Source organism: Rhinatrema bivittatum, chromosome 2, assembly GCF_901001135.1.
Source record: "Rhinatrema bivittatum chromosome 2, aRhiBiv1.1, whole genome shotgun sequence".
NCBI lineage: Eukaryota > Metazoa > Chordata > Amphibia > Gymnophiona > Rhinatrematidae > Rhinatrema > Rhinatrema bivittatum.
In genome coordinates this window covers 818,375,358-818,398,946 of record NC_042616.1, presented here as the reverse complement: position 1 = coordinate 818,398,946, position 23,589 = coordinate 818,375,358, and the positions used below count along the sequence as shown (strand labels likewise).

General features: G+C 47.0%; 1 protein-coding gene across 1 annotated transcript in view; it reads left to right on the top strand.

Moving 5' to 3' along the window:
* Positions 1–23,589, top strand: part of HSF1 (heat shock transcription factor 1) — a 160,421-nt gene that overhangs the window by 4,858 nt on the left and 131,974 nt on the right. The window contains exons 2-3 of the mRNA XM_029592291.1: positions 8,688–8,796; positions 15,817–15,953. Of these exons, the coding sequence (XP_029448151.1) occupies positions 8,688–8,796; positions 15,817–15,953 (246 nt within the window). The remainder of the gene's footprint in view (positions 1–8,687; positions 8,797–15,816; positions 15,954–23,589) is intronic.

The window sequence follows — 23,589 nt, the reverse complement described above, 5'->3', positions numbered from 1 at the left end:
AATCCAGAACCTCCAGGGTGGCATTCTCTGAAATGCTCCCTGTTCCACGTGCAGGTCCCCAGAGGCAGGCAGAGCTCCGGAGTCTCAATGCGTGGATGAGACGATGGTGCAAGGAAGAGGGATTCAGTTTTGTTAGGAACTGGGGAACCTTTTGGGGAAGAGGGAGTCTCTTCCGAAGGGATGGGCTCCACCTTAACCAGGGTGGAACCAGACTGCTGGCGCTAACCTTTAAAAAGGAGATAGAGCAGCTTTTAAACTAGAACAAAGGGGAAAGCCGACAGTCGCTCAGCAGCGCATGGTTCGGAGAGAGGTATCTTTAAAGGATACTAATGATGCATTAGAATTAGGGAATCCTGACAGTGAGGTTCCAATAATTAGAAAAGTAGTCCAAGTGCCTGTAACTAAAAACTCACCTGAGCTAAAAAATTCTAACTTATCCCTATCAATTAAAAAGCAGAATGAAAATACAAACAAAAAACAAACTTTGAAATGTTTGTATGCTAATGCCAGAAGTCTAAGAAGTAAGATGGGAGAATTAGAATGTATAGCAGTGAATGATGACATAGACTTAATTGGCATCTCAGAGACATTGTGGAAGGAGGACAACCAATGGGACAGTGCTATACCGGGGTACAAATTATATCGCAATGACAGAGAGGAGCAGTCGGGAGGAGGTGTGGCGCTTTATGTCCGGGATGGCATAGAGTCCAACAGGATAAACATCCTGCATGAGACTAAATACAAAATTGAATCTTTATGGGTAGAAATCCCTTGTGTATCAGGGAAGACTACAGTGATAGGGGTATACTACAGTCCACCTGGTCAAGATGGTGAGATGGACAGTGAAATGCTAAGAGAAATTAGGGAAGCTAACCAAATTGGTAGTGCAGTAATAATGGGAGACTTCAATTACCCCAATATAGACTGGGTAAATGTATCATCGGGTCACGCTAGAGAGATAACGTTCCTGGATGGAATAAATGATAGCTTTATGGAGCAATTGGTTCAGGAACCGACGAGAGAGGGAGCAATTTTAGATCTAATTCTCAGTGGAGCACAGGATTTGGTGAGAGAGGTAACGGTGGTGGGGCCGCTTGGCAATAGTGATCATAATATTTATTTATTTCGGATTTTTATATACCGACATTCTCAATACAAGTATCGAATCAGGTCGGTTTACAAAGAACAAAACTGTCGCAATAAAGGCGTTACATTAAACAGCGTTTCTTAACATATGAGTAACATATAACATATCATATAAAAAAATAAATAATACAAATTAAATATTACATAGACTATAATAATAATAATAATAACTCGTCAACAGGACGTGGATAAATACAAAGGATGTTTAAGGCATGAGTATATATCTTGAATAATTAGAGGGGTAGTCTAAATTGTGATATGTGGGTACATAGACCTTGTTGCTGTGCAAAGTCCGAGTTATGCATGAGTAAAAGGAGACTGATGAATGAGAGAAGGAGTCTTAAACAGGTGTGTAGTTCAGATCTGACGTGGTTAGATCTTGAGGGGAGTATGGCTGATCGAGGATCAGATGTTGGACTATTTTTCTCTTTGACCGGTGTCGGAGTGATCTTGTGATTCTGTGTAGGCTTGCCTGAAAAGCCATGTTTTTAGGTTTTTCTTAAAAGTTGGATGGCAAGTCTCTTGGCGAAGATCCGGCGGTAATGAGTTCCAGAGGGTGGGCCCGGCTGTGGAGAGTGCTCGTTTTGTTCGTTTGGTTTTGATCGGGGGAGCATATAAGGAACCTTTGTAGTTGTACCTGATGGGTCTTTGTGAAGTGTGAGGGCGGAGTTGTGAGTTTAGATTTAGGTGGGCAATGCCCATGATATCCTTGTGGATCATTGATAATGTCTTGTAGGTGATTCTAGCTTTTATAGGAAGCCAATGAAGGCTGTGAAGAATAGGTGTTATGTGGGCTCTTTTATTTGTGTTAGTGAGTAGTCTCGCTGCGGCATTCAATATGATCAAATTTGATTTAATGACTGGAAAAGGAACAGTAAGCAAATCCAAGACTCTCGTGCTAAACTTTCAAAAGGGAAATTTTGATAAAATGAGAAAAATTGTTAGAAAAAAACTGAAAGGAGCAGCTACAAGAGTAAAAAATGTCCAAGAGGCGTGGTCATTGTTAAAAAATACCATTCTAGAAGCACAGTCCAGATGTATTCCACACATTAAGAAAGGTGGAAAGAAGGCAAAACGATTACCGGCATGGTTAAAAGGGGAGGTGAAAGAAGCTATTTTAGCCAAAAGATCTTCATTCAAAAATTGGAAGAAGGATCCAATAGAAGAAAATAGGATAAAGCATAAACATTGGCAAGTTAAATGTAAGACATTGATAAGACAGGCTAAGAGAGAATTTGAAAAGAAGTTGGCTGTAGAGGCAAAAACTCACAGTAAAAACTTTTTAAAATATATCCAAAGCAGAAAGCCTGTGAGGGAGTCAGTTGGACCGTTAGATGATCAAGAGGTAAAAGGGGCACTTAGAGAAGATAAGGCCATCGCGGAAAGATTAAATGATTTCTTTGCTTCGGTGTTTACTGAAGAGGATGTTGGGGAGGTACCCGTAATGGAGAAGGTTTTCATGGGTAATGATTCAGATGGACTGAATCAAATCACGGTGAACCTAGAAGATGTTTAGACCTGATTGACAAACTGAAGAGTAGTAAATCACCTGGACCGGATGGTATACACCCCAGAGTTCTGAAGGAACTAAAGAAATGAAATTTCAGACCTATTAGTAAAAATTTGTAACTTATCATTAAAATCATCCATTGTACCTGAAGACTGGAGGATAGCAAATGTAACCCCAATATTTAAAAAGGGCTCCAGGGGCAATCCAGGAAACTACAGACCGGTTATAGCCTGACTTCAGTGCCAGGAAAAATAGTGGAAAGTGTTCTAAACATCAAAATCATAGAACATATAGAAAGACATGGTTTAATGGAACAAAGTCAGCATGGCTTTACCCAGGGCAAGTCTTGCCTCACAAATCTGCTTCACTTTTTTGAAGGAGTTAATAAACATGTGGATAAAGGTGAACCGGTAGATGTAGTATACTTGGATTTTCAGAAGGCGTTTGACAAAGTTCCTCATGAGAGGCTTCTAGGAAAAGTAAAAAGTCATGGGATAGGTGGCGATGTCCTTTCGTGGATTGCAAACTGGTTAAAAGACAGGAAACAGAGTAGGATTAATTTTCTCAGTGGAAGAGAGTGGACAGTGGAGTGCCTCAGGGATCTGTATTGGGACCCTTACTTTTCAATATATTTATAAATGATCTGGAGAGAAATACGACGAGTGAGGTTATCAAATTTGCAGATACAAAATTGTTCAGAGTAGTTAAATCACAAGGAGATTGTGATAAATTGCAAGAAGACCTTGTGAGACTGGAAGATTGGGCATCCAAATGGCAGATGAAGTTTAATGTGGATAAGTGCAAGGTGAAGCATTTAGGGAAAAATAACCCTTGCTGTAGTTACACAATGTTAGGTTCCATATTAGGTGCTACAACCCAAGAAAGAGATCTAGGCGTCATAGTGGATAACACATTGAAATCGTCGGTTCAGTGTGCTGCGGCAGTCAAAAAAGCAAACAGAATGTTGGGAATTATTAGGAAGGGAATGGTGAATAAAACGGAAAATGTCATAATGCCTCTGTATCGCTCCATGGTGAGACCGCACCTTGAATACTGTGTACAATTCTGGTCGCCACATCTCAAAAAAGATATAATTGCGATGGAGAAGGTACAGAGAAGGGCTACCAAAATGATAAAGGGAATGGAACAGCTCCTCTATGAGGAAAGGCTGAAGAGGTTAGGACTGTTCAGCTTGGAGAAGAGACGACTGAGGGGGGGATATGATAGAGGTGTTTAAAATCATGAGAGTCTAGAACGGGTAGATGTGAATCGGTTATTTACTCTCTCGGATAGTAGAAAGACTTGGGGGCACTCCATGAAGTTAGCATGGGGCACATTTAAAACTAATCGGAGAAAGTTCTTTTTTACTCAACGCACAATAAAGCTCTGGAATTTGTTGCCAGAGGATGTGGTTAGTGCAGTTAGTATAGCTGTGTTTAAAAAAGGATTGGATAAGTTCTTGGAGGAGAAGTCCATTACCTGCTATTAAGTTCACTTAGAGAATAGCCACTGCCATTAGCAATGGTTACATGGAATAGACTTAGTGTTTGGGTACTTGCCAGGTTCTTATGGCCTGGATTGGCCACTGTTGGAAACAGAATGCTGGGCTTGATGGACCCTTGGTCTGACCCAGTATGGCATGTTCTTATGTCTTGCATGGTCCTCATAGAATAACTCACTGTTATGTTAAACTGTGTTTGGGTGGATTCCTGTGTACTGAGGGAGATGACCACACCCACAGGGAGGAGCCCCGTGAGGAGCCGCAGTACTGGCTAAACGCAGACGCACAAACACAGAGTTCATTTCTTTTATTAAACAGCTTGTAGGTACCACCAGAGGTGGCAGTAGTGAGGTAGTCTGGAAGTAGCAGTCTTGGGACCTCTCTCACACCGTTGGTATAGGGGAATTCCGGTACAGGTTTCCCAGTAAGGCAATGCTGTGGATGAAATAGACTGAGAGTTAGATTACTCACTAGATGGTAGCTGTAGGTAGGCAATTCCACCAGGTTGAAGAAGTTTGGTAGCGGCACCGAGGCAGGGGGAGCAGGCCCTCGAGGAGCGAGGGCCTGCTCGCTCCTCGAGCAGGTGCCTGTAAGGCACCTGAAATAAAGCAGAGGGCCCCCGAGGAGCGGGTACCCAGGCTAGCAGTTACCCCGCAGGACAGAGAGAGAGCTTCCTGCGGCAGCAGGAAGTGGCAGAGTAGCTTAGAACCGGCCGAAACCAATCCTTTGCTAACTCAACAAGCTAGCAACTTAGTACAGGCTAAATACCTGGATGGCATGACGTCAGTAGAGGGGAACGCCCCCGAGGTTCGCGCCATAGCTGGAATAAAGATGTGGGTGGCATGCACGCACCCTAGTAGGCCTTTGGGAGGAGCAATGGCGGCGGGGGGGGAGCACCATAGCCGTTCCGGGGTCGCCGGAGAGGTCGGCTTGTAGATGCGGCAGCAGCCATTTTCCCTAGGGATGAGGGAGGAGCTGTGAATAAGGTGAGGCAAACGGGGCGAAGCCGTCTAGCACCGACGGACGCAACACTCACAAACCTCTTGTGATTTAACAAATTGGAATAATTTTGTCTCATCTGCAAATTTGATCACCTCACTTGTCGTTCTGCCTCAGGGATCTGTACTTGGACCGGTGCTTTTCAATATATATATAAATGATCTAGAAAGGAATACGACTAGTGAGGTGATCAAATTTGTGGATGATACAAAATTATTCAGAGTAGTTAAATCACAAGCAGACTGTGATACATTACAGGAGGACCTTGTGAGACTGGAAGATTGGGCATCCAAATGGCAGATGAAATTTAATGTGGATAAGTGCAAGGAGATGCATATAGGGAAAAATAACCCTTGCTGTAGTTACACAATGTTAGGATCCATATTAGGTGCTACCATCCAGGAAAGAGATCTAGGCGTCATAGTGGATAACACATTGAAATCGTCGGCTCAGTGTGCTGCGGCAGTCAAAAAAGCAAACAGAATGTTAGGAATTATGAGGAAGGGAATGGGGAATAGAACGGAAAATGTCATAATGCCTCTGTATCGCTCCATGGTGAGACCGCACCTTGAATACTGTGTACAATTCTGGTCATCGCATCTCAAAAAAGATATAATTGCGATGGAGAAGGTACAGAGAAGGGCAACGAAAATGATAAAGGGGATGGAACAGCTCCCCTATGAGGAAAGGCTGAAGAGGTTAGGCTTGTTCAGCTTGGAGAAGAGACGGCTGAGGGGGGATATGATAGAGGTGTTTAAAATCATGAGAGGTCTAGAACGGGTAGATGTGAATCGGTTATTTATTCTCTCAGATAATAGAAGGACTAGGGGGCACTCCATGAAGTTAGCAAGTAGCACATTTAAGACTAATCGGAGAAAATTCTTTTTCACTCAACGCACAATAAAGCTCTGGAATTTGTTGCCAGAGGATGTGGTTAGTGCAGTTAGTGTAGCTGGGTTCAAAAAAGGATTGGATAAGTTCTTGGAGGAGAAGTCCATTAACGACTATTAATCAAGTTTACTTAGGGAATAGCCACTGCTATTAATTGCATCAGTAGCATGGGATCTTATTTATTATTATTTATTTAAAGTTTTTTATATACCGCCGCTCATCAGAGATATCACGTCGGTGTACAGAGAACAGGAACATACGCCGGAGCGTTATACATTTAACATGGGTTAACATATGAATTCTTGAACATGAAACAAGTAAAAGTAATTAAATCTTCTTAGTGTTTGGGTAATTGCCAGGTTTTTGTGGCCTGGTTTGGCCTCTGTTGGAAACAGGATGCTGGGCTTGATGGACCCTTGGTCTGACCCAGCATGGCAGGTTCTTATGTTCTTATGTTATTTCCAGATCAATTATAAATATATTGAAAGGCACCAGTCCTAGTACAGATCCCTGAGGCACTCCGTATACCTCTCTCAACTGAGAAAATAGACCATTTAGTCTATAATAATCAGTCATTTGCAAATAACCTAAAAATTTATCTTAATGGAGTGGTCTTTTGGGAGCTCAGAGAGATATATACACTCCCATTTTTATCTCTTGCATCGGCGATAAAATGCATCCTTTTGGCATTTTTCACCTACTGGGCCATTCATTTCCATGGTTTGTTTTCAAATTGGAATAATTTATTCTTTGGAAAATACAAGGAGGTTTGCAGAAACCTTGGGATAGATTCGGGATTCCTAGCTCTGGTGAAGTTAAATGCATTCCCCTTTCCATTTCTCACTATGGGGTTTCTTCTGGCTTTCTGATTTGCGAAGAAAGGTGGTTCCTCAAATATATTGAACATGAATTGTATATATTTGACTTCTTAGACTCTTTGTGCGCAAAGGCCAGTTTGAGAACCTTGGAAACTGATATGTCACTGGTTAAGTGCCCACAAAGGATAGTTTGAGAACCTTGGAAAGTGATGTGTCACTGGTTAAGTGCCCACAAAGGATAGTTTGAGAACCTTGGAAAGTGATGTGTCACTGGTTAAGTGCCCACAAAGGATAGTTTGAGAACCTTGGAAACTGATGTGTCACTGGTTAAGTGCCCACAAAGGATAGTTTGAGAACCTTGGAAACTGATGTGTCACTGGTTAAGTGCCCACAAAGGATAGTTTGAGAACCTTGGAAAGTGATGTGTCACTGGTTAAGTGCCCACAAAGGATAGTTTGAGAACCTTGGAAACTGATGTGTCACTGGTTAAGTGCCCACAAAAGATAGTTTGAGAACCTTGGAAAGTGATGTGTCACTGGTTAAGTGCCCACAAAGGATAGTTTGAGAACCTTGGAAACTGATGTGTCACTGGTTAAGTGCCCACAAAGGATAGTTTGAGAACCTTGGAAACTGATGTGTCACTGGTTAAGTGCCCACAAAGGATAGTTTGAGAACCTTGGAAAGTGATGTGTCACTGGTTAAGTGCCCACAAAGGATAGTTTGAGAACCTTGGAAAGTGATGTGTCACTGGTTAAGTGCCCACAAAGGATAGTTTGAGAACCTTGGAAAGTGATGTGTCACTGGTTAAGTGCCCACAAAGGATAGTTTGAGAACCTTGGAAAGTGATGTGTCACTGGTTAAGTGCCCACAAAGGATAGTTTGAGAACCTTGGAAAGTGATGTGTCACTGGTTAAGTGCCCACAAAGGATAGTTTGAGAACCTTGGAAAGTGATGTGTCACTGGTTAAGTGCCCACAAAGGATAGTTTGAGAACCTTGGAAACTGATATGTCACTGGTTAAGTGCCCACAAAGGATAGTTTGAGAACCTTGGAAAGTGATGTGTCACTGGTTAAGTGCCCACAAAGGATAGTTTGAGAACCTTGGAAACTGATGTGTCACTGGTTAAGTGCCCACAAAGGATAGTTTGAGAACCTTGGAAAGTGATGTGTCACTGGTTAAGTGCCCACAAAGGATAGTTTGAGAACCTTGGAAAGTGATGTGTCACTGGTTAAGTGCCCACAAAGGATAGTTTGAGAACCTTGGAAAGTGATGTGTCACTGGTTAAGTGCCCACAAAGGATAGTTTGAGAACCTTGGAAAGTGATGTGTCACTGGTTAAGTGCCCACAAAGGATAGTTTGTCCAAGTTTACAGCTGAGAAATTCATCGCTGACTGTTAGCTTATGCTCTTGTTACTGGTCAGACTAACACCACCACATCAGGGTAAAGGTCGTATATTAAACAGAGAGAGAGGAGAAGGAGGGTGAGGAGGGCTGAAACAGGTGCAGTGGGCCTGAGTAGGGCGAGCATGGTGGGGCGTGCTGGAGGCTGAGGGCGTGGAAGAATTAAGCACAGGGTGCACCCGTGCGTGTAGGGGAAGACATCTAGTGCGTACTGAATGTATTAGTGCACTGTACTGCTACAGGTATTGAACTTTCTGCATCCCTCAAGGGCCTTTGTGCTGTGTGAGCCTGGGATGCAGCTTACGTACGGAAGGCTTCTGATCTGGGGCTTGGAGGGCCAGTGGCTCGCCTCTTGTATAAATGATGGTGCTTGTCCAGGAGCATTTTTCTTACATTGTCTCTCTGCTCTTATTTCTGGCAGAGCGGAAACAGCTTTCATGTGTTTGATCAAGGACGGTTTGCTAAAGAGGTGCTACCTAAATACTTCAAGCACAACAACATGGCAAGCTTTGTGCGACAGCTCAACATGTGTAAGTACCTCACCCTTCCGCCCCCACGTGCAGGCGCTGTGCAAAGGATGCGTTAGGGTCAAGCAACATGAAAGGGGTGAGCTAAACAGAGTTGTAAAGGAGTAGTCAGAAGACTCCTTCCTTCTAGAGCAGTCTGAGATAAGAGGTCATCGGATCTGGTAGGACCTAGGCCCGAGCTCCAAACCAGAAAATGTGGGATAAGATAACTTGACAAAAGATAGGAAGGCACATGCAGTAGCAAGCGTACAACACTGTAACAAGCAGGACAAACCATTTGGAGGATGGGCATAAGTTATGTGAATAGACATCAGGGCTGAAGAGGCAGTGAAGAATCCTCACCACTCAGTGTCATCTCATGCAGTGCAAAGGGGGATCCAAGTGAGCTCAGGTAGGGTAGGGTTCATAGTATTGCTGGGGAAAATCCAGCACCAACACCTAATGCAAGGGGTTACTGTGGTGGGGGCCATTAAGCAGCAGCAATCGTAATGCAATAAAATGTGATATAGTCACTGAAGTAGCATATATCTTTAGAAAGCGAGGAAATTGGGGGGGGGAACTAAAAGGAACCTCTGCCACCTCTATAACAGCCCACCGAATAGCCCGGCTGAGGATGAGCACGTGACAAGCTCGCGGATCTGCCCTGCAAAGGGGATAACTTATTCAGTGACGCTTCGTGAGACAGTCTCCCAGCTCAAGGAGCAAAGCGTGGCAGTGTCATCGCTCATGTTACCCCCAGACCAAATATCTCTGAAGTGGTGCTATCCCACCTACAGATCTTATCCGCCGTATCGGCCTCCCTCTTACCCTGGACAGAGGGCTCAACCTCAACTGTCACAGCTGCGGGGCCGGGGCCAGTCCCAACGCAGCCCCAAACCAACTCAGACTGCTGCCACCAAAACCCAGTCGTCTTTTTGATTCTACTGTGGCCACAGCTACAGGAAGCAGTAGGCGGATGCCTTGCTTCATTTGCACCAGCATGGGGGCTAGATCACATCTAATCGATGGGTTCTCAACATTGTTTAGAATGGCTGCCACCTACATTTCAGAAGACCTCCTCCTGCCTTACCGCACCGTTCCCCATGGGTGGGTGATGTTCTCCCTCTTGCAAGAAGTCAAATCCCTCCTGCAACAAAGGGCAATACAGTTGGTGCCCCATGCTTACCAGTCTCAAGGATTTTAGTTCCCAATACTTCCTCATCACCAAAAAAAAGCAGAGAGCTACGGCCTATACTGGACCTCAGAGCACTGACCAAATTTATTGTGCAGGAGAAGTTCAAGATTACCTCTCTCTGCCTGCAATGACCAGAAACACTGCCACGCCCGTGGAAGCACTAGAACCATCAATATCCTTCCTCACAGATGCGACAAGTGACTTGGTGCACACTTCTGCCAGGGGCGTCTCATCCATAGTGGCAGCCAGAAGGCAACTCTGGCTCCGAAGCTGGTCAGCCGACACGACTTCCAAGGCGAAACTCACGAGAATGCCCTTTAAAGGAGCCCTCCTGTTCGGAAGCGAACTGGAGAAGTTAGCCGACAAATGGGGCGAATCTCCAGTACCTCTGCTAACGGAGGACAAGAACAAAAGAAGCCAACGCCCCTCTCCCCAATTATTTATTTATTTATGAACTTTTCTATACCGATATTAGTGGCGACATCATATCGGTTTACAGCAGAATGGCAGGTGGAAATTACAATAAACAGGTATCAGGGGAGGGATTACCTCGGAACAGAGAATTAGCAAAGAATTGTAACCAGTAACCGGTAAACATCAACTAATTGTTTAACAATTATGACAAGACTATGTACAAGGATTCAGCTACAAGCTGGCATGGCGGGAAAGGAGGGGAAAAAGAGAAGGGAGGTTGGGAGGTTATTGAGGGTAAGCTTGTTTGAAGAGCCAGGTTTTAAGTTAGCTCTGAATTTAGAGGGGCATGTCTCGAGCCGGAGGTTGGTGGGTAAAGAGTTCCAGTGTGTAGGTCCAGCAATGGAAATGGCTCGTTCCCACGTAGAGGTGAGGTGAGCTTTTTTTTAGGGCGGGCACATGAAGGGTCCCATTATTGGATGCTCTGGTGGGGTGGTTGGAGTATATGGGTCAGAATGGCTCCTCAAGCCAGTTAGAGTTGTAAGTGTGTATGGTTTTGTGGATCATGGTAAGGGTTTTATAGAGGATACGGGAGGGGATCGGGAGCCATTGCAAGTCTTTGAGGATGGGAGTGATGTGGTCATATTTACGGGCGTTAGAAATGGTTCTCGCTATAGCATTCTGAAGCATTTGGATTACCTAAGGGCAGAGGATCACAGCGTTTTAGAACCTCACCCCGCAGGCAGGGGCCAGTCTTTTCGGAACAAACACAACAAGAGGGAAGCCGGCTCTGGCACAGGCCCCAGCCACACCCCACAATGAGAATCATCCGACCCCTCCACAGGAAGAAGCCATTGGGGGCAAGCTTGCCCTATTCTGATTGTTTAAGGCGAAATGCGCTCTGCTGGAGGGTGGATGGATGCTGATTGAGCTAGTTGATTGCTTTAGACTCGCTGGAGCTCTGGAGTCAAGCTGCCATTCAAGCTCGTGACGTCACCATCTCCCTGCCATTCAAGCTCGTGACGTCACCGTCTCCTGGCTTGCCCTATTCTACCAAAGATGGGTCGAGATAACAGCGGACAAGTGGGTCCTAACTATCATTCGAGAAGGATAATATTTGGACTTCCACAACACCCCTCCGGACAAGTTCGTGAAATTGCCTTGCCACGCACCCTCCAAGAGGACAGCAGTGGAAACAACACTGGTCAAATTGCTCACCCTAAAGACCACAATGCCGGTGCCCACGCAACAGCAAAATACTGGGCACTATTCTATCTATTTTATCATCCCCAAGAAAGAGGGATCAGCCAATCGTCCAGATATGGACGTACGAGGATTCCTTTCCTCAGTGTCGCCGCCGCTACAACCATGATTTTGGTAAATGTTCTCTCTTTGGGGGTAGCCACAGCCCCTCGGGCATTTACCAAAATCATGGTTGTAGTGGCGGCGACACTGAGGAAAGAAGGAATCCTTGTACATCTATATCTGGACGATTGGCTGATCAGGGCAAAATCTCCAGAGGAAAGTCATCAGGCGACCACCAGAGTCAAGACTACTGGAGAACCTCGGGTGAGTCGTCAATACAAACAAGAGCTGTCTGCAGCCTTCCCAATCTCTAGAATACCTGGGAGTCTGGTTTGACACCAGACAAGATAAGGTCACTCTTCCTCCTACAAGGAGAAGAAAGCTGATGAACCAATTGCGAAACCTGCTAAGAAGTCTCCGCCCCAAAGTATGGGACTACCTCATGACATCAACCCTGGAAGTGGTCCCATGTGCAAGAGCTCACATGTGACTGCTACAGCGCTCCCTACTGTCACGATGGAACCCGACGTCCCAGGACTACTCCGTTCGCCTTCAGCTCACGGAGAATGTGCGGAACCAGCTCCAATGATGGCTACAAGAAGACCATCTGAGCAAGGGAGTAAGGCTATTCCCACCGACCTGGATCTTGCTCACCACGGACGCGAGTCTACGAGGGTGGGGAGCCCACTGCCAGGAACTGGCGGCCCAGGGGCAATGGAACAAGGAAGAGTTGGGATGGAACATCAATCGAGTGGAAGCCCGGGCGGTCAGACTAGCCTGCCTACGGTTCAGTCACAGACTCCGAGGCAAATCTGTCAGAGTCTTGATGGACAACGCCACAACAGTTGCCTACATCAACTGCCAGGGAGACAGAAGCCAACAGGTGTCCCTGGAAATAGATCCCCTAATGGCGTGGGCGGAAGCAAACCTACAAGGGATCTCAGCCGCCCACATCACGGGAAAAGACAACGTCACTGCGGATTACCTCATCAGAGAAAGTCTAGACCCAGGGGAATGGATGCTGTCGACCACAGCCTTCCAGTTGATAGTAAACCGCTGGGGAACCCCAGCCATAGATCTCCTGGCAACCCGGTCCAAAGCCCGAATTCCCAACTTCTTCGGTCGCAGATGAGAACCACAATCCCAAGGGATCGATGCCCTTGTCCAGACCTGGCCACAGAAAGACTTGCTATACGCCTTCCCCCCGTGGCCGCTACTGGGCGGGGTCATCCGCAAGATAGAACACCACAGGGGGCTAGTACTTCTAGTGAGGGGGAGGGGGGAGGAGCCTAGTGAGGGGAGGAGGAATAGCCTAGTGGTTAGAGTAGTGGACTATGAACCAGGAGACCAGGGTTCAAGTCCCACTGTCGCTTCTTGTGACCTTGGGCAAGTCACTTTACCCTCCATTGCCTCAGGTACAAACTTAGATTGTAAGCCCTCTGGGGATAGAGAAATACCCACAGTACCTGAATGTAAACCGGTGTGATATCTCGATTGAGATCAAATGTCTATATATAAAAATAATAAATAAAATAAATAAATAGTGGCCCCGGACTGGCCAAGAAGGCCGTGATATGCAGACATGCGAAGACTTTTGACGGGGAGCCCTCTACCTCCACACAGGGATCTGCTCCAGCAAAGCCCGATTCTCCACGAAGACCCAACTCTGTTCTCTCTCTTACGGACATGCCTGAAGAAGAGCGGATACTCTAGGGCGGTGATTGACACCTTGCTCCGAGCATGCAAGTTCTCCACATCGCTAACCTAATACGAATATGGAGAATATTCGAAGCCTGGTGTGAAGACCACAACATCCTTCCGCGGACAGTCAAAATTCTCATGATCCTGGAATTCCTACAGGACGACTTACAGAAGGAGTTGTCCCTCAATTCCATCAAGGTTCAGGTGGCCGCGTTGGCCTGCTTCGGATCCAAAGTGGAAGGCATCAGCCTAGCATCTCATCCGGATGTCTTCTGATTCCTGAGAGGGGTCAAGCAGATACGACCTCCCTTAAAGTGGCCGGTACCCCTATGAAACCTCAATCTAGTACTAGACTTCCTAGCGGGAGCCTCCTTCAGACCTATCCGCGGTCTGTCCCTATGACTCCTAATCTTGAAGACTGCATCTTTAATGGCAATATGTTTGGCCTGTTGCATCTCCGAACAAAAGCACTGTCCTGTCTGGAACCGTTCCTCAGAGTCACACCGGGATCCATACAGCTACGCACTGTCCCCTCCTTCCTTCCAAAGATGGTTTCTCACTTCCATTTAAACCAAACCGTCTCGTTGCCATCTCCAGACGAGCATAAGGGCTCGGAAGAATCTCGCCGTCTTCGCCATCTTAACGTCGGCAGACTCCTAGTCTGATACCTGGAAAGGTCGGAATCCATACGAAAGACGGACTCACCTATTCGTCCTTCACAACCATAGCCCGCTGGATCAAAGAAGTAATCAAGGTGGCCTACGTAGAGGCAGGCAAGCCTCCACCGCTACAAGTCAAGGCCCATTCCACTAGAGCCCAGGCAGAGTCTGGGCGGAAACCAAGATGCTGTCACCCACCGAGATCTGTCGGGCGGCGACACGGTCCTCCATTCACAGCTTCTCCAGGTTCTACTGCCTGGATGTTCAGGCTCGGGAGGACACGGCATTTGCAAGGGCAGTACTAAGTGGGCCATGGGTAGCCTCCCACCCGGCTCGGGAGCAGCTTTTGTACATCCCGTTGGTCCTGAGTCCAAATTGGTATTTTTATTTTTTGGCCTAGCCAGGGCGTCAGTCCTCACACATGGATGACATGGTCAGATGGAGCCTGGCACAGAACTGAAACACGAAAGCTCCTCAGTCTCATCTTTTCTGTGAAGCCAGCAGGCTTCACAGAAAAGATGCTACAATCTTCTGCATGGTGCTGTGAAAAGAAATCCAGATAACAGCGGAGACGTCTGAATCGTATGAGTTCAAGGGTTCCATGGCTAAACTGAACAGTGATGGTGAAAGGGTACCCGGCAGGACACACAAAGGTGGAAAACAAATACCATTAGTAAGGGTCCTAGTCCTGGGAGAGGGATATTGAGTCTTAATCCAGGTGAAAAATTCCTCTGGAAACCCAAATTGTTTCTAAAGTGAAAATAAAAATGTCCGAGAGATCCTGTCACACGCTTTGTCAGCATCAAGTGAGATGATCAGCCCTGGCACTCAACGCTGTCCAGGTAGATGGAGAATATTCAGCAACCTCCTTGTGTTGATAGATTTTCCCTTTCATAAAGCCATTTTGATCTGCCCGAGTACTTTGCACATTTAGCATAGATCAAAGAAATGGGTCTGTAGGAGGCACAATCCAAAGCTTCCCTGCCATTCTTATAAATCTGGGTAATGAAGGCGTCTGTTAATGAGGCAGAGCACCCATTAATTGGGGCGTGCTCAGCCTAATCCGGGCGCATGGGGACAGTTATCTAAGCCCTGTGAAGCATATGCTTACGCAATAGGCCTGGGAGGCTAACAGCACAACATGGGTAAACTCAGAGGAACTAAGTGACAAGATACAATCAGAACACCATTAAAAGCAATCATGTGGCCACCGTGCAGTAACATAAAAGTCTTGCTGAAGAGAAAGGTCTTTAAGAGCGCAGTTCATGCCAAATAGCTGGAGCAGCTACCGAAAAAGTACATTGCCGGTCTGTGATAAATGCACTTCGCGGACTGAAGGGACCTCCAAGAAGGCTTTTTGTGAAAAGCGTAAAGAGCATAGGACGGAAAGCAAACAAATGACTCTGAAGGCTGGAAAAAATCTGACCAAATCCGGTGCAGCGAACCAGCTCCTGCAGCTCCGTATATTTTCAGCGCAGCAGCTTTGAGAGAAAGTTACCGAGTCCTGCCGGCGTCACAGAAAAGATGAGACTGAGGAGCTGTCATGTTTCAGTTCTGTGCCAGGCTCCATCTGACCATGTCATCCATGTGTGAGGACTGACGCCCTGCTAGGCCAAAAAATAAAAATACCGATTGGTACTGTCGCCATTGGGATTTAGAAGTAACTATAAATGGGGGCTGTGCGCAAGCGCAGATGTGAATCCGTCTTGCTTACTCTGACCTAGAAGTGATTGGCGGCGTGATACACCCCAACCTGGTGCTTTGTTTTTGCAGATGGCTTTCGAAAGGTGGTGCACATCGAGCAGGGCGGCCTGGTGAAACCTGAGAAGGATGATACAGAGTTCCAGCATCCCTATTTCCTGCGCGGCCAGGAGCAGCTGCTGGAGAATATCAAGCGAAAGGTCACTACGGTAAAGGATTTATTTATTCAGATTTCTTATCTTTTCTGCTGCCGTATGTGGGGGAGGGGGAGCAGTCATTCCCGCTGCTATATTCCAGTAGGAGGAGGGAGCGGTCATTCCCGCTGCCATATGCCGGGGGAGAAGGGAGTATTTGTTCCTGCTGCCATGTAATGGGAGGGGGGGGGGGGGAGAGAGCAGTCATGCCTGTGACCATTTGTGGTGGGAGGTGGTGAGGAGAGCGAGTGGTCATGCCTGCTGCCGTATGTCAGAGGTGGGGGAGAGAGAGAGAGCGAGAGCAGTCATGCCTGCTGCCCCGGGGTGGTGGGTGGGGAGCAGGTAGCGTGCGAGGGAGCAGTCAGTACTGCTGCCCGGTGTTCCAGACACAAGAAAGGGGAATTGCAGCCCACTAGAGACCTTGCGGAGCAGTAGCATTGCTGCTGTTGGTGTCTTCCTTCGCAGAATGAGCACTCTGTCAGCCATGCCAGACCACCTACTCTCTCCCTGCCAGGTAAGATCCTCAGGGCACCGGAGGATCTCCTACAAATTAGTGGAATGGAGTAGAATTAACGATTAACAAATATTGAGGGCTAACTTAATACATGTATGATAAGCTTCTGAAGATTATCCTTTCCATCAGGTCAATAAATTACACTTTCCTAGCGTGTGGCCAGATGGACTCAGGACCGACCAGTGAGTTATGTGCTCTTCTGCTAGCAGATGGGAAACGGAGTCAGATTTCAAAGCTGACGTCACCCTAGATACACCCCTGCAGTGACCTCAGCTCCTCAGTATCTCTCCGTCTCCTAGCAGATGCGGACACTATCCCACACACTAGAATGGTGTTAAGAATTACAGCAAAGAAGAAACCAAGTTTACCTTAAGGAAGATCGAGCCCCGCTCTCCTGCGGTGATACCTAAGGGTCCCTCCCCCAGTCGAGAATTCCTGAGGTTGAACTCCAATATCCCTCAGAGGTGTGCCTTGGTCCAGTAGCCGGCTCACGGAGTGGACTTAGCCCCCCAGTGTGGCTGAAAGATAGCGGGTGCAGAAACGAGCTTGGCGGTGAAGGTAATTCCCTCTCCCCCTGCAGCTGGAGACCATCTGGCACACGATTGGTAAGTGCCGAGACCAGGTAAGCCGAAAACTTTAAATTCAGGTCTCCGGTCTCCAGAGCTCGGATTGCCGTACCGATTCCTCCTTTCTTCCGGCTAGGCCCCGATCCGGTGCAAGGGTCCACACACGTGGAGATCCTCGGGGGGGGAAGCCATCTTCCCTTCTCGACCAGCAGTACGTGCGGGGCAGGCCGGCCGATTCACCTAATTTATGCGTGTACAATAGAAACGCACACATAACTACACGCACAGCCCCGCTTACAACTACACACGCGCATTGAAGCTCATTACCTGTGCGCCCAGACAAAAAGGCAATGGCACCGGTGTCCAAGAAGGCTCTCTTTTTGCACAGCCTGCCACATAAGAGCCGCGCAGCCTGAACTGGTGTCCTGCAGATCTATGCAACTCCGAGGTGGCTTCTCCACAAGAGGGGGCACCTCAGGGGCCCTACTCCGCCCCCCCCCCCCCCCCCCCCCCCCGGGATTAACATGGACCCAGGGACCTTCTCCTGGTTAGAATTTTTCCAAGGACTGCAAGCCTTCGTTCAGGCGCAGGCAGCCCTGGCTGCTTCCCGGGCTCAACCCCTGCCGAAAGCACAAGATCCTCCCAGCCCTTCTCGGATGCCTCGAGACGTGCCTAGCCTAACCAAGAATTTCTCTGACAGGGACCCGGACACCTCAGATGATGATGTTGATGATGGCGGCTCCCTGGAAGAAGGAGAAATCCCTCCAGGCCTGGAACCATACCGAACCATGCTTCGCTTCTTCCACAGGGATGAATTACCAGCCTATGTTTCCCAGACTCTGGGTATTCCAGGCACGGACCCTCTGGCGGAACCAAAGAAGAACCCCATCTTGGTGTCCCTTCGTAAAGCCTCATGCTTCTTCCCAATGATGAAAGCTATCCAGGAACTGATTGACCTGGAGTGGGATCCCCGGAGGTCAGCTTTAAAGGAGGTTGGGCCTTGGAAGCCTTATAACCTCTGGAATCTGTTAAGCGCCATGCCATTTTTTATGATGCTTATGGCCAAGGAGACAAGGACACTTAGATTTTTGGTAGAAAGCATACATTTTTTTATTCAGTATAAGTATTCTTGGGAGATGCATGCCATGCCTCTGACAAACTGACTACCAGCACCTCATCGTATACAGGAAGTGATCCTTCTTTTATAGATAACATTCAATATTGAACAAGGGTAGAAGATTCTGGAGAGTTGCGTGACTGCCCAAAGAATCATTTACATAGGTTGTCATGTCAACAGCATGATGTGACTATCTCTGAACTGTCCTGAATAGTTTTCCCAGGAGGTGGGGCCCATTTACCATGACTCTTTAGGCAGTCCTTTGTTCTGTTAAAATCTTGCTGGTCAGGGTAATTACCACATCTGTGGCTGAGTTTATAGAAACCCCTGAGAAAGAGTGCCTCTGTAGTATCCATATAGCCTGAAGGTCCTGCCGTTGGTTTCTGCTTTGTTTGACCCTATGATTAGGCCTCACCTTAGCTTGAATGCTTGTTCTGGAAATTCTGCAAGTCATTCTCAGCAAGTCACTTTGAGGTCACATAGGCTAAGAGAGCAGAGAATTCTGGGGCAGATACTGTTCTCCTTGTTGGTTTTCTGTTCAGGCATACTTCTCAAATCAGCGACCAAGGAACGCCTGTGTTTTCCGAAAGTAGATGCCATGGTCTGTGCCGTCTCAAAGCGAACAACCATTTCCATTGAGGGAGGGGCTGCATTGAAGGATACTCAGGATAGACGATTGGAATCCATTCTTAAGCAGGCCTTTGACGCAACAGCAATGACACTGCATATTGCTTCCTGCTGCACATGTTCCTGCTTGCTCCTCTCTCTGTCTCGAGAGAGAGAGAGAGAGGGGCAAATAACTCTGGAACGTATACCAGTGAGATGATGAAACCTGCAGCAGCCTTCCTGATGGACCCAAGCTCAGATCTGGTGCGTACCTCAGCCAGAGGAGTAGCCTCGGTAGTGGCAGCCAGAAGACAACTATGGCTGCGGAATTGGTCTGCTGACGCAACCTCTAAATGCCCTTTAAAGGATCTCTCTTATTCGGAAGTGAATTGGAGAAGTTAGCCAGCAAGTGGGGCAAATCTCCAGTGCCTCGGCTACTGGAAGACAGGGGTAAAAGATCCCAGTGCGCCTCCCCCAGAAGAACCAGGGGCAGAAGCTTGCAACGCTTTAGATACTACAGGAACTCGCAGTTCCAGGCACCTCGTCCCTCAGTAAGGTCCCAGCCCTTTCGGAACCGACAGACCAAGAGAGTAACAAGCCCGGGGGCAGGCTCCAGCTGTGCTCCACAATGAGAATGGGCCGACCCATCCACAGAAAGAGGAAATAGGGGGTCAACTCCCTCTTCTACCAAAGATGGGTCGAGATCACGTCGGACAAATGGGTACTAAGAATCATTCAAGAAGGTTGCTCTCTGGAGTTCCGCAGCATCCGTCGGGACAGTTATCCTGATAGAGCTCAATCTTGAAAGTAGGATGGAGTGATTGACAGTGAGAAATGCGGAAGAGATGTCAAGGAGACACAGAAGGAACTTGCTGAGCCTTGATCAAAATCCTGTCTCGCCATGTCAAAGCTGGAGAGCAGTAGTAATTTAGTGCTGTGACGCTTCCAAAGATGTCCAAACTACTGCAGAAATCTGACTCTGCAGTGCTCAATTGGAAACAAGTTGGATACACCGAGTGCACACTAAATCCTCCACCAGAAGGTTCATCCCCCCACCTCCCTTAATTTGTGGAATCGCCTATTAACTTTACTGCCCCAAAATATATCATATTTCAATGGACTCGTGTTACGCTGGTGCTGTCCTAACTAGACTCCTCTCTGTTCACAAATGAAGCCTGGACCTTTAATATGTGCTACTAGCTGTACGTCATTAGCAAACATAAAGCACCGTATACCATAGCGCTGATTCTAATCAGCTTAAACATTAAAAAGAATTGGTGTCAGAACTGACCCCTGAGGCATCTAGTACCTCGGACACTGCACAGTGAACTCCTAAATTACATGTTGGGTGCAGTCAGTTAAGAAAAGATTGAACTAGTCCAAAACTGCAGTCTTAAAGCCTAAGCCCAGCAACCGTCTGATCAGTAAATCATGATTGGCAGTGTTGAAGGCTGTGGGACAGATCAAGGGAGATGATGAATGAGTCATAGCCTATGTCTGCTTGCAACTGTGGATCATAGCTTAGTAATGAGATCTCTGTACTGTTGTTTTCTCTAAACCTTCATTGGCAAGGATGGCATGCTTTCATTTCTGATAGATATATTAGGGCTTGTTGATAGACTGCTCTGTCCATCACCTTATGTAGGAAAGACAAATTATATACTGGATGGCAGTAGGCCAACACCCTTGAATCTGAACCTACCTACCTTCAATATGGGATGTATAATTGTCTCTTGCAAAATTGGTGGCACTCTGTCTTGGACTAGGCTAGCATTAAACAGTGGTAACAAAAAAGGCCATAGATCCAATTTATGTCAAGTAGTAACTATCATAGTCCGTGGGACTTTGAACATGCAAATAATAGGATTTTGAGGAATCCGGAGGGAGTGGATGATGATGATAGAACGAAATTTATGGTTACATTTTTGTCCAAGCTATTGGAAACATTTGGGGTCCTTAAGAATTACAAAGTAATTTAGATTCTTCTTCAGAAAAAGAAGGGTACTGTTAGATTCATATGTGTAGAAGGAGACAGAATGAGAATGAGTTGTATATAATGTTCTCCTGGCTAAGACATTTCTTGATAATCTTTGACTTGCACTGTTAAGATTCTAAACGAGTGTGAGAGTTCAGGTTTTACTATCATTCTAGATTATAACTGGGCTAACTATGAAAAATTTGAGAATACCTGAGAGATTTAAAAAAAAAAAAATGTATTTTCCCATAACATGACTTATGAATGTACCTCAGTGCAGGCAATATATCAGCCTATGAATTAGATCAAAAACCAGACTCCTTCTGTCCTATTCCACTTCAGTTATTATCCAAGTAGGCCTAAAATTTCCCCAGCTATCCTCATACTGGTCAGTTTTTATCCCGTAAGGAATATGTGTCCTAACATGTGGATAAATGGATTTACCTTTAACAGCAGATGGAGACGGAGCAAACTGACATCAAATTATATATAGTCCTGCAGTGACATCAGCCTGCCAATATTCTTCATCTCCAGCAGATGATGGACGTGCATCTCCCTACTTGGAGATTGCTTCAGATTTTAGAAGGGTAATTAATTTAAAAAAAGAATATAAACGCATATAAGAGACAAGATGGAAGCGGTACAGAGAAGGGCGACCAGAAAGGTGGAGGGTCTTCATCGGATGTCATATGAGGAGAGATTGAACAATCTAAATATGTACACCCTGGAGGAAAGGAGGAGCAGAGGTGACATGATACAGACTTTCAGATACTTGAAAAACTTTAACGATCCAAAGACAACGACAAACCTTTTCCGTCAGAAAAATATCAGCAGAGCCAGAGGTCACGAGCTGAGGCTCCAGGGAGGAAGATTCAGAACCAATGTCAGGAAGTATTTCTTCACGGAGAGGGTGGTGGACGCCTGGAATGCCCTTCCGAAGGAAGTGGTGAAGACCAGAACTGTGAAGGACTTCAAAGGGGCGTGGGATAAACACTGTGGATCCATCAAGTCTAGAGGACGTGAATGAAGAGTGGGGGACTCGCATTCAGAATGCCGAACAAGCAGCAGCCCTCAAGATAGAAGGGCTCAGAATAGAAGAACAGGAAGCCGCTGCTGCCACAGCCACCGCCGAAGAGCGCAGAAAGGCTGAGCTAGAGATCGCCTTAGACCTGTTGCAGCAAAAGGGAGAAGCAGCAGCAGCCCTTGAAGCCCAAATTATAGGACTTGTTGGGGGGGGGGGGGGGGGGGTGGGGGGGAGTTGTCACAGCCACGAAAAGTAGCAGACGCAGGGTCCTCACCGGTGCATAAGGAGATTTGTCGCTGCATAGGAGGGAAGTTTTGGTGTCGGGGGAAGGGGAGGAGCGGAGCACCAAGGACTTTGCATAGCCAGGGGTGGGAGGAGGCGGCAGAACACTGCACGGAGCGGCAGTAGCCACAGAGGCATTCACGGAGTGGAAGGATGGAGGGCTGCCGTCTCCAAAAAAAAAAACCCAAAACCGAGGGGTGGGTAAGAGTATGTAAATTTACCGGTGAGGACATAGGCTATAGGGATTGCCAATTATTAGGCTTGTTCAATATTTGTTGATTGTTAATGTGGCTCACGAGAATGAGGACTACTACCTGGAGATAATGCCCTTGTTCGATGTACAGGTTTTGCATTCACAAAGAAGCGAGATGTAGCTGGCTTGTTACGGCGGTTACTTCCCCAAAACCAGATAAGCCAATACTTTGCTTTCAGTGCATATCCAGCATAGCTCTCTGCTTCAACAGCAGGGGAGAAAGTCTGACACTTCACGCATATCCGGCATAGCTCTCTGCTTCAACGGCAGGGGAGAAGGTCTGACACTTCACGCATATCCGGCATAGCTCTCTGCTTCAACGGCAGGGGAGAAAGTCTGATACTTCACGCATATCCGGCATAGCTCTCTGCTTCAACGGCAGGGGAGAAGGTCTGACACTTCACGCATATCCGGCATAGCTCTCTGCTTCAACGGCAGGGGAGAAAGTCTGACACTTCACGCATATCCAGCATAGCTCTCTGCTTCAACGGCAGGGGAGAAAGTCTGATACTTCACGCATATCCAGCATAGCTCTCTGCTTCAACAGCAGGGGAGAAAGTCCAACACTTCTCTTTCAACGCATAGCTCTCTGATACAACGGCAGGGGGAGTGTAGAGAGGAGGATCTGTATATGGACAACAGCCAACGGGGTCCGAATTGCGTAGTCTGGGTGGACGGAGGCATGGGTGTAGCTTGCTTATTGCGGCGGTTGCTACCCCTAATTGAGCTAGATATTCACTTGGATGCAGTTCCAGCAGTGCTCTCTGCATTAATGGTGGGGTGGAGGGGAAATAGAGCTAAAAGGTTCTAAAAGCCAAGAGTAACAACTATGTGAAAAAAAAAATAAAAAGTGCGAAAGCTTGTTGGGCAGACTGGATGGGCCGTTTGGTCTTCTTCTGCCGTCATTTCTATGTTTCTATAATTGATTGTGCCCGCTCTCCTGCGATGATACCAAATGGTCCCTCCCCCAGTTGAGAATTTGTGAGGTGAGATCCTGGTCCCTCAGATGTGTGCCTTGGTCTAGTAGCAGGTTTTTCAGCCGGTGTGGACTTATCTGATTTTATAGCTTAAAGGCAGCGGATGCAGGAAAGCAAGCGCAGTGGTGACAGCCAATGCCCTCTCTCTCCCTCCCTCCCCCGCCCCTCCCCAGTAGCCAGAAGGCCGTCTCTGTACTCGGCTGGGAAGGGCTAAGCTCAGGTAAAACTTACACAGAGACAGTGAAGGAGGGTTGTTTAGGGATTCTCTTTCCCTGGTCTCCGAGTTTGGCGTGCCATTCCAGTGGTTGTCCCACCCCAAGGGAAGTTCAGGGACGGG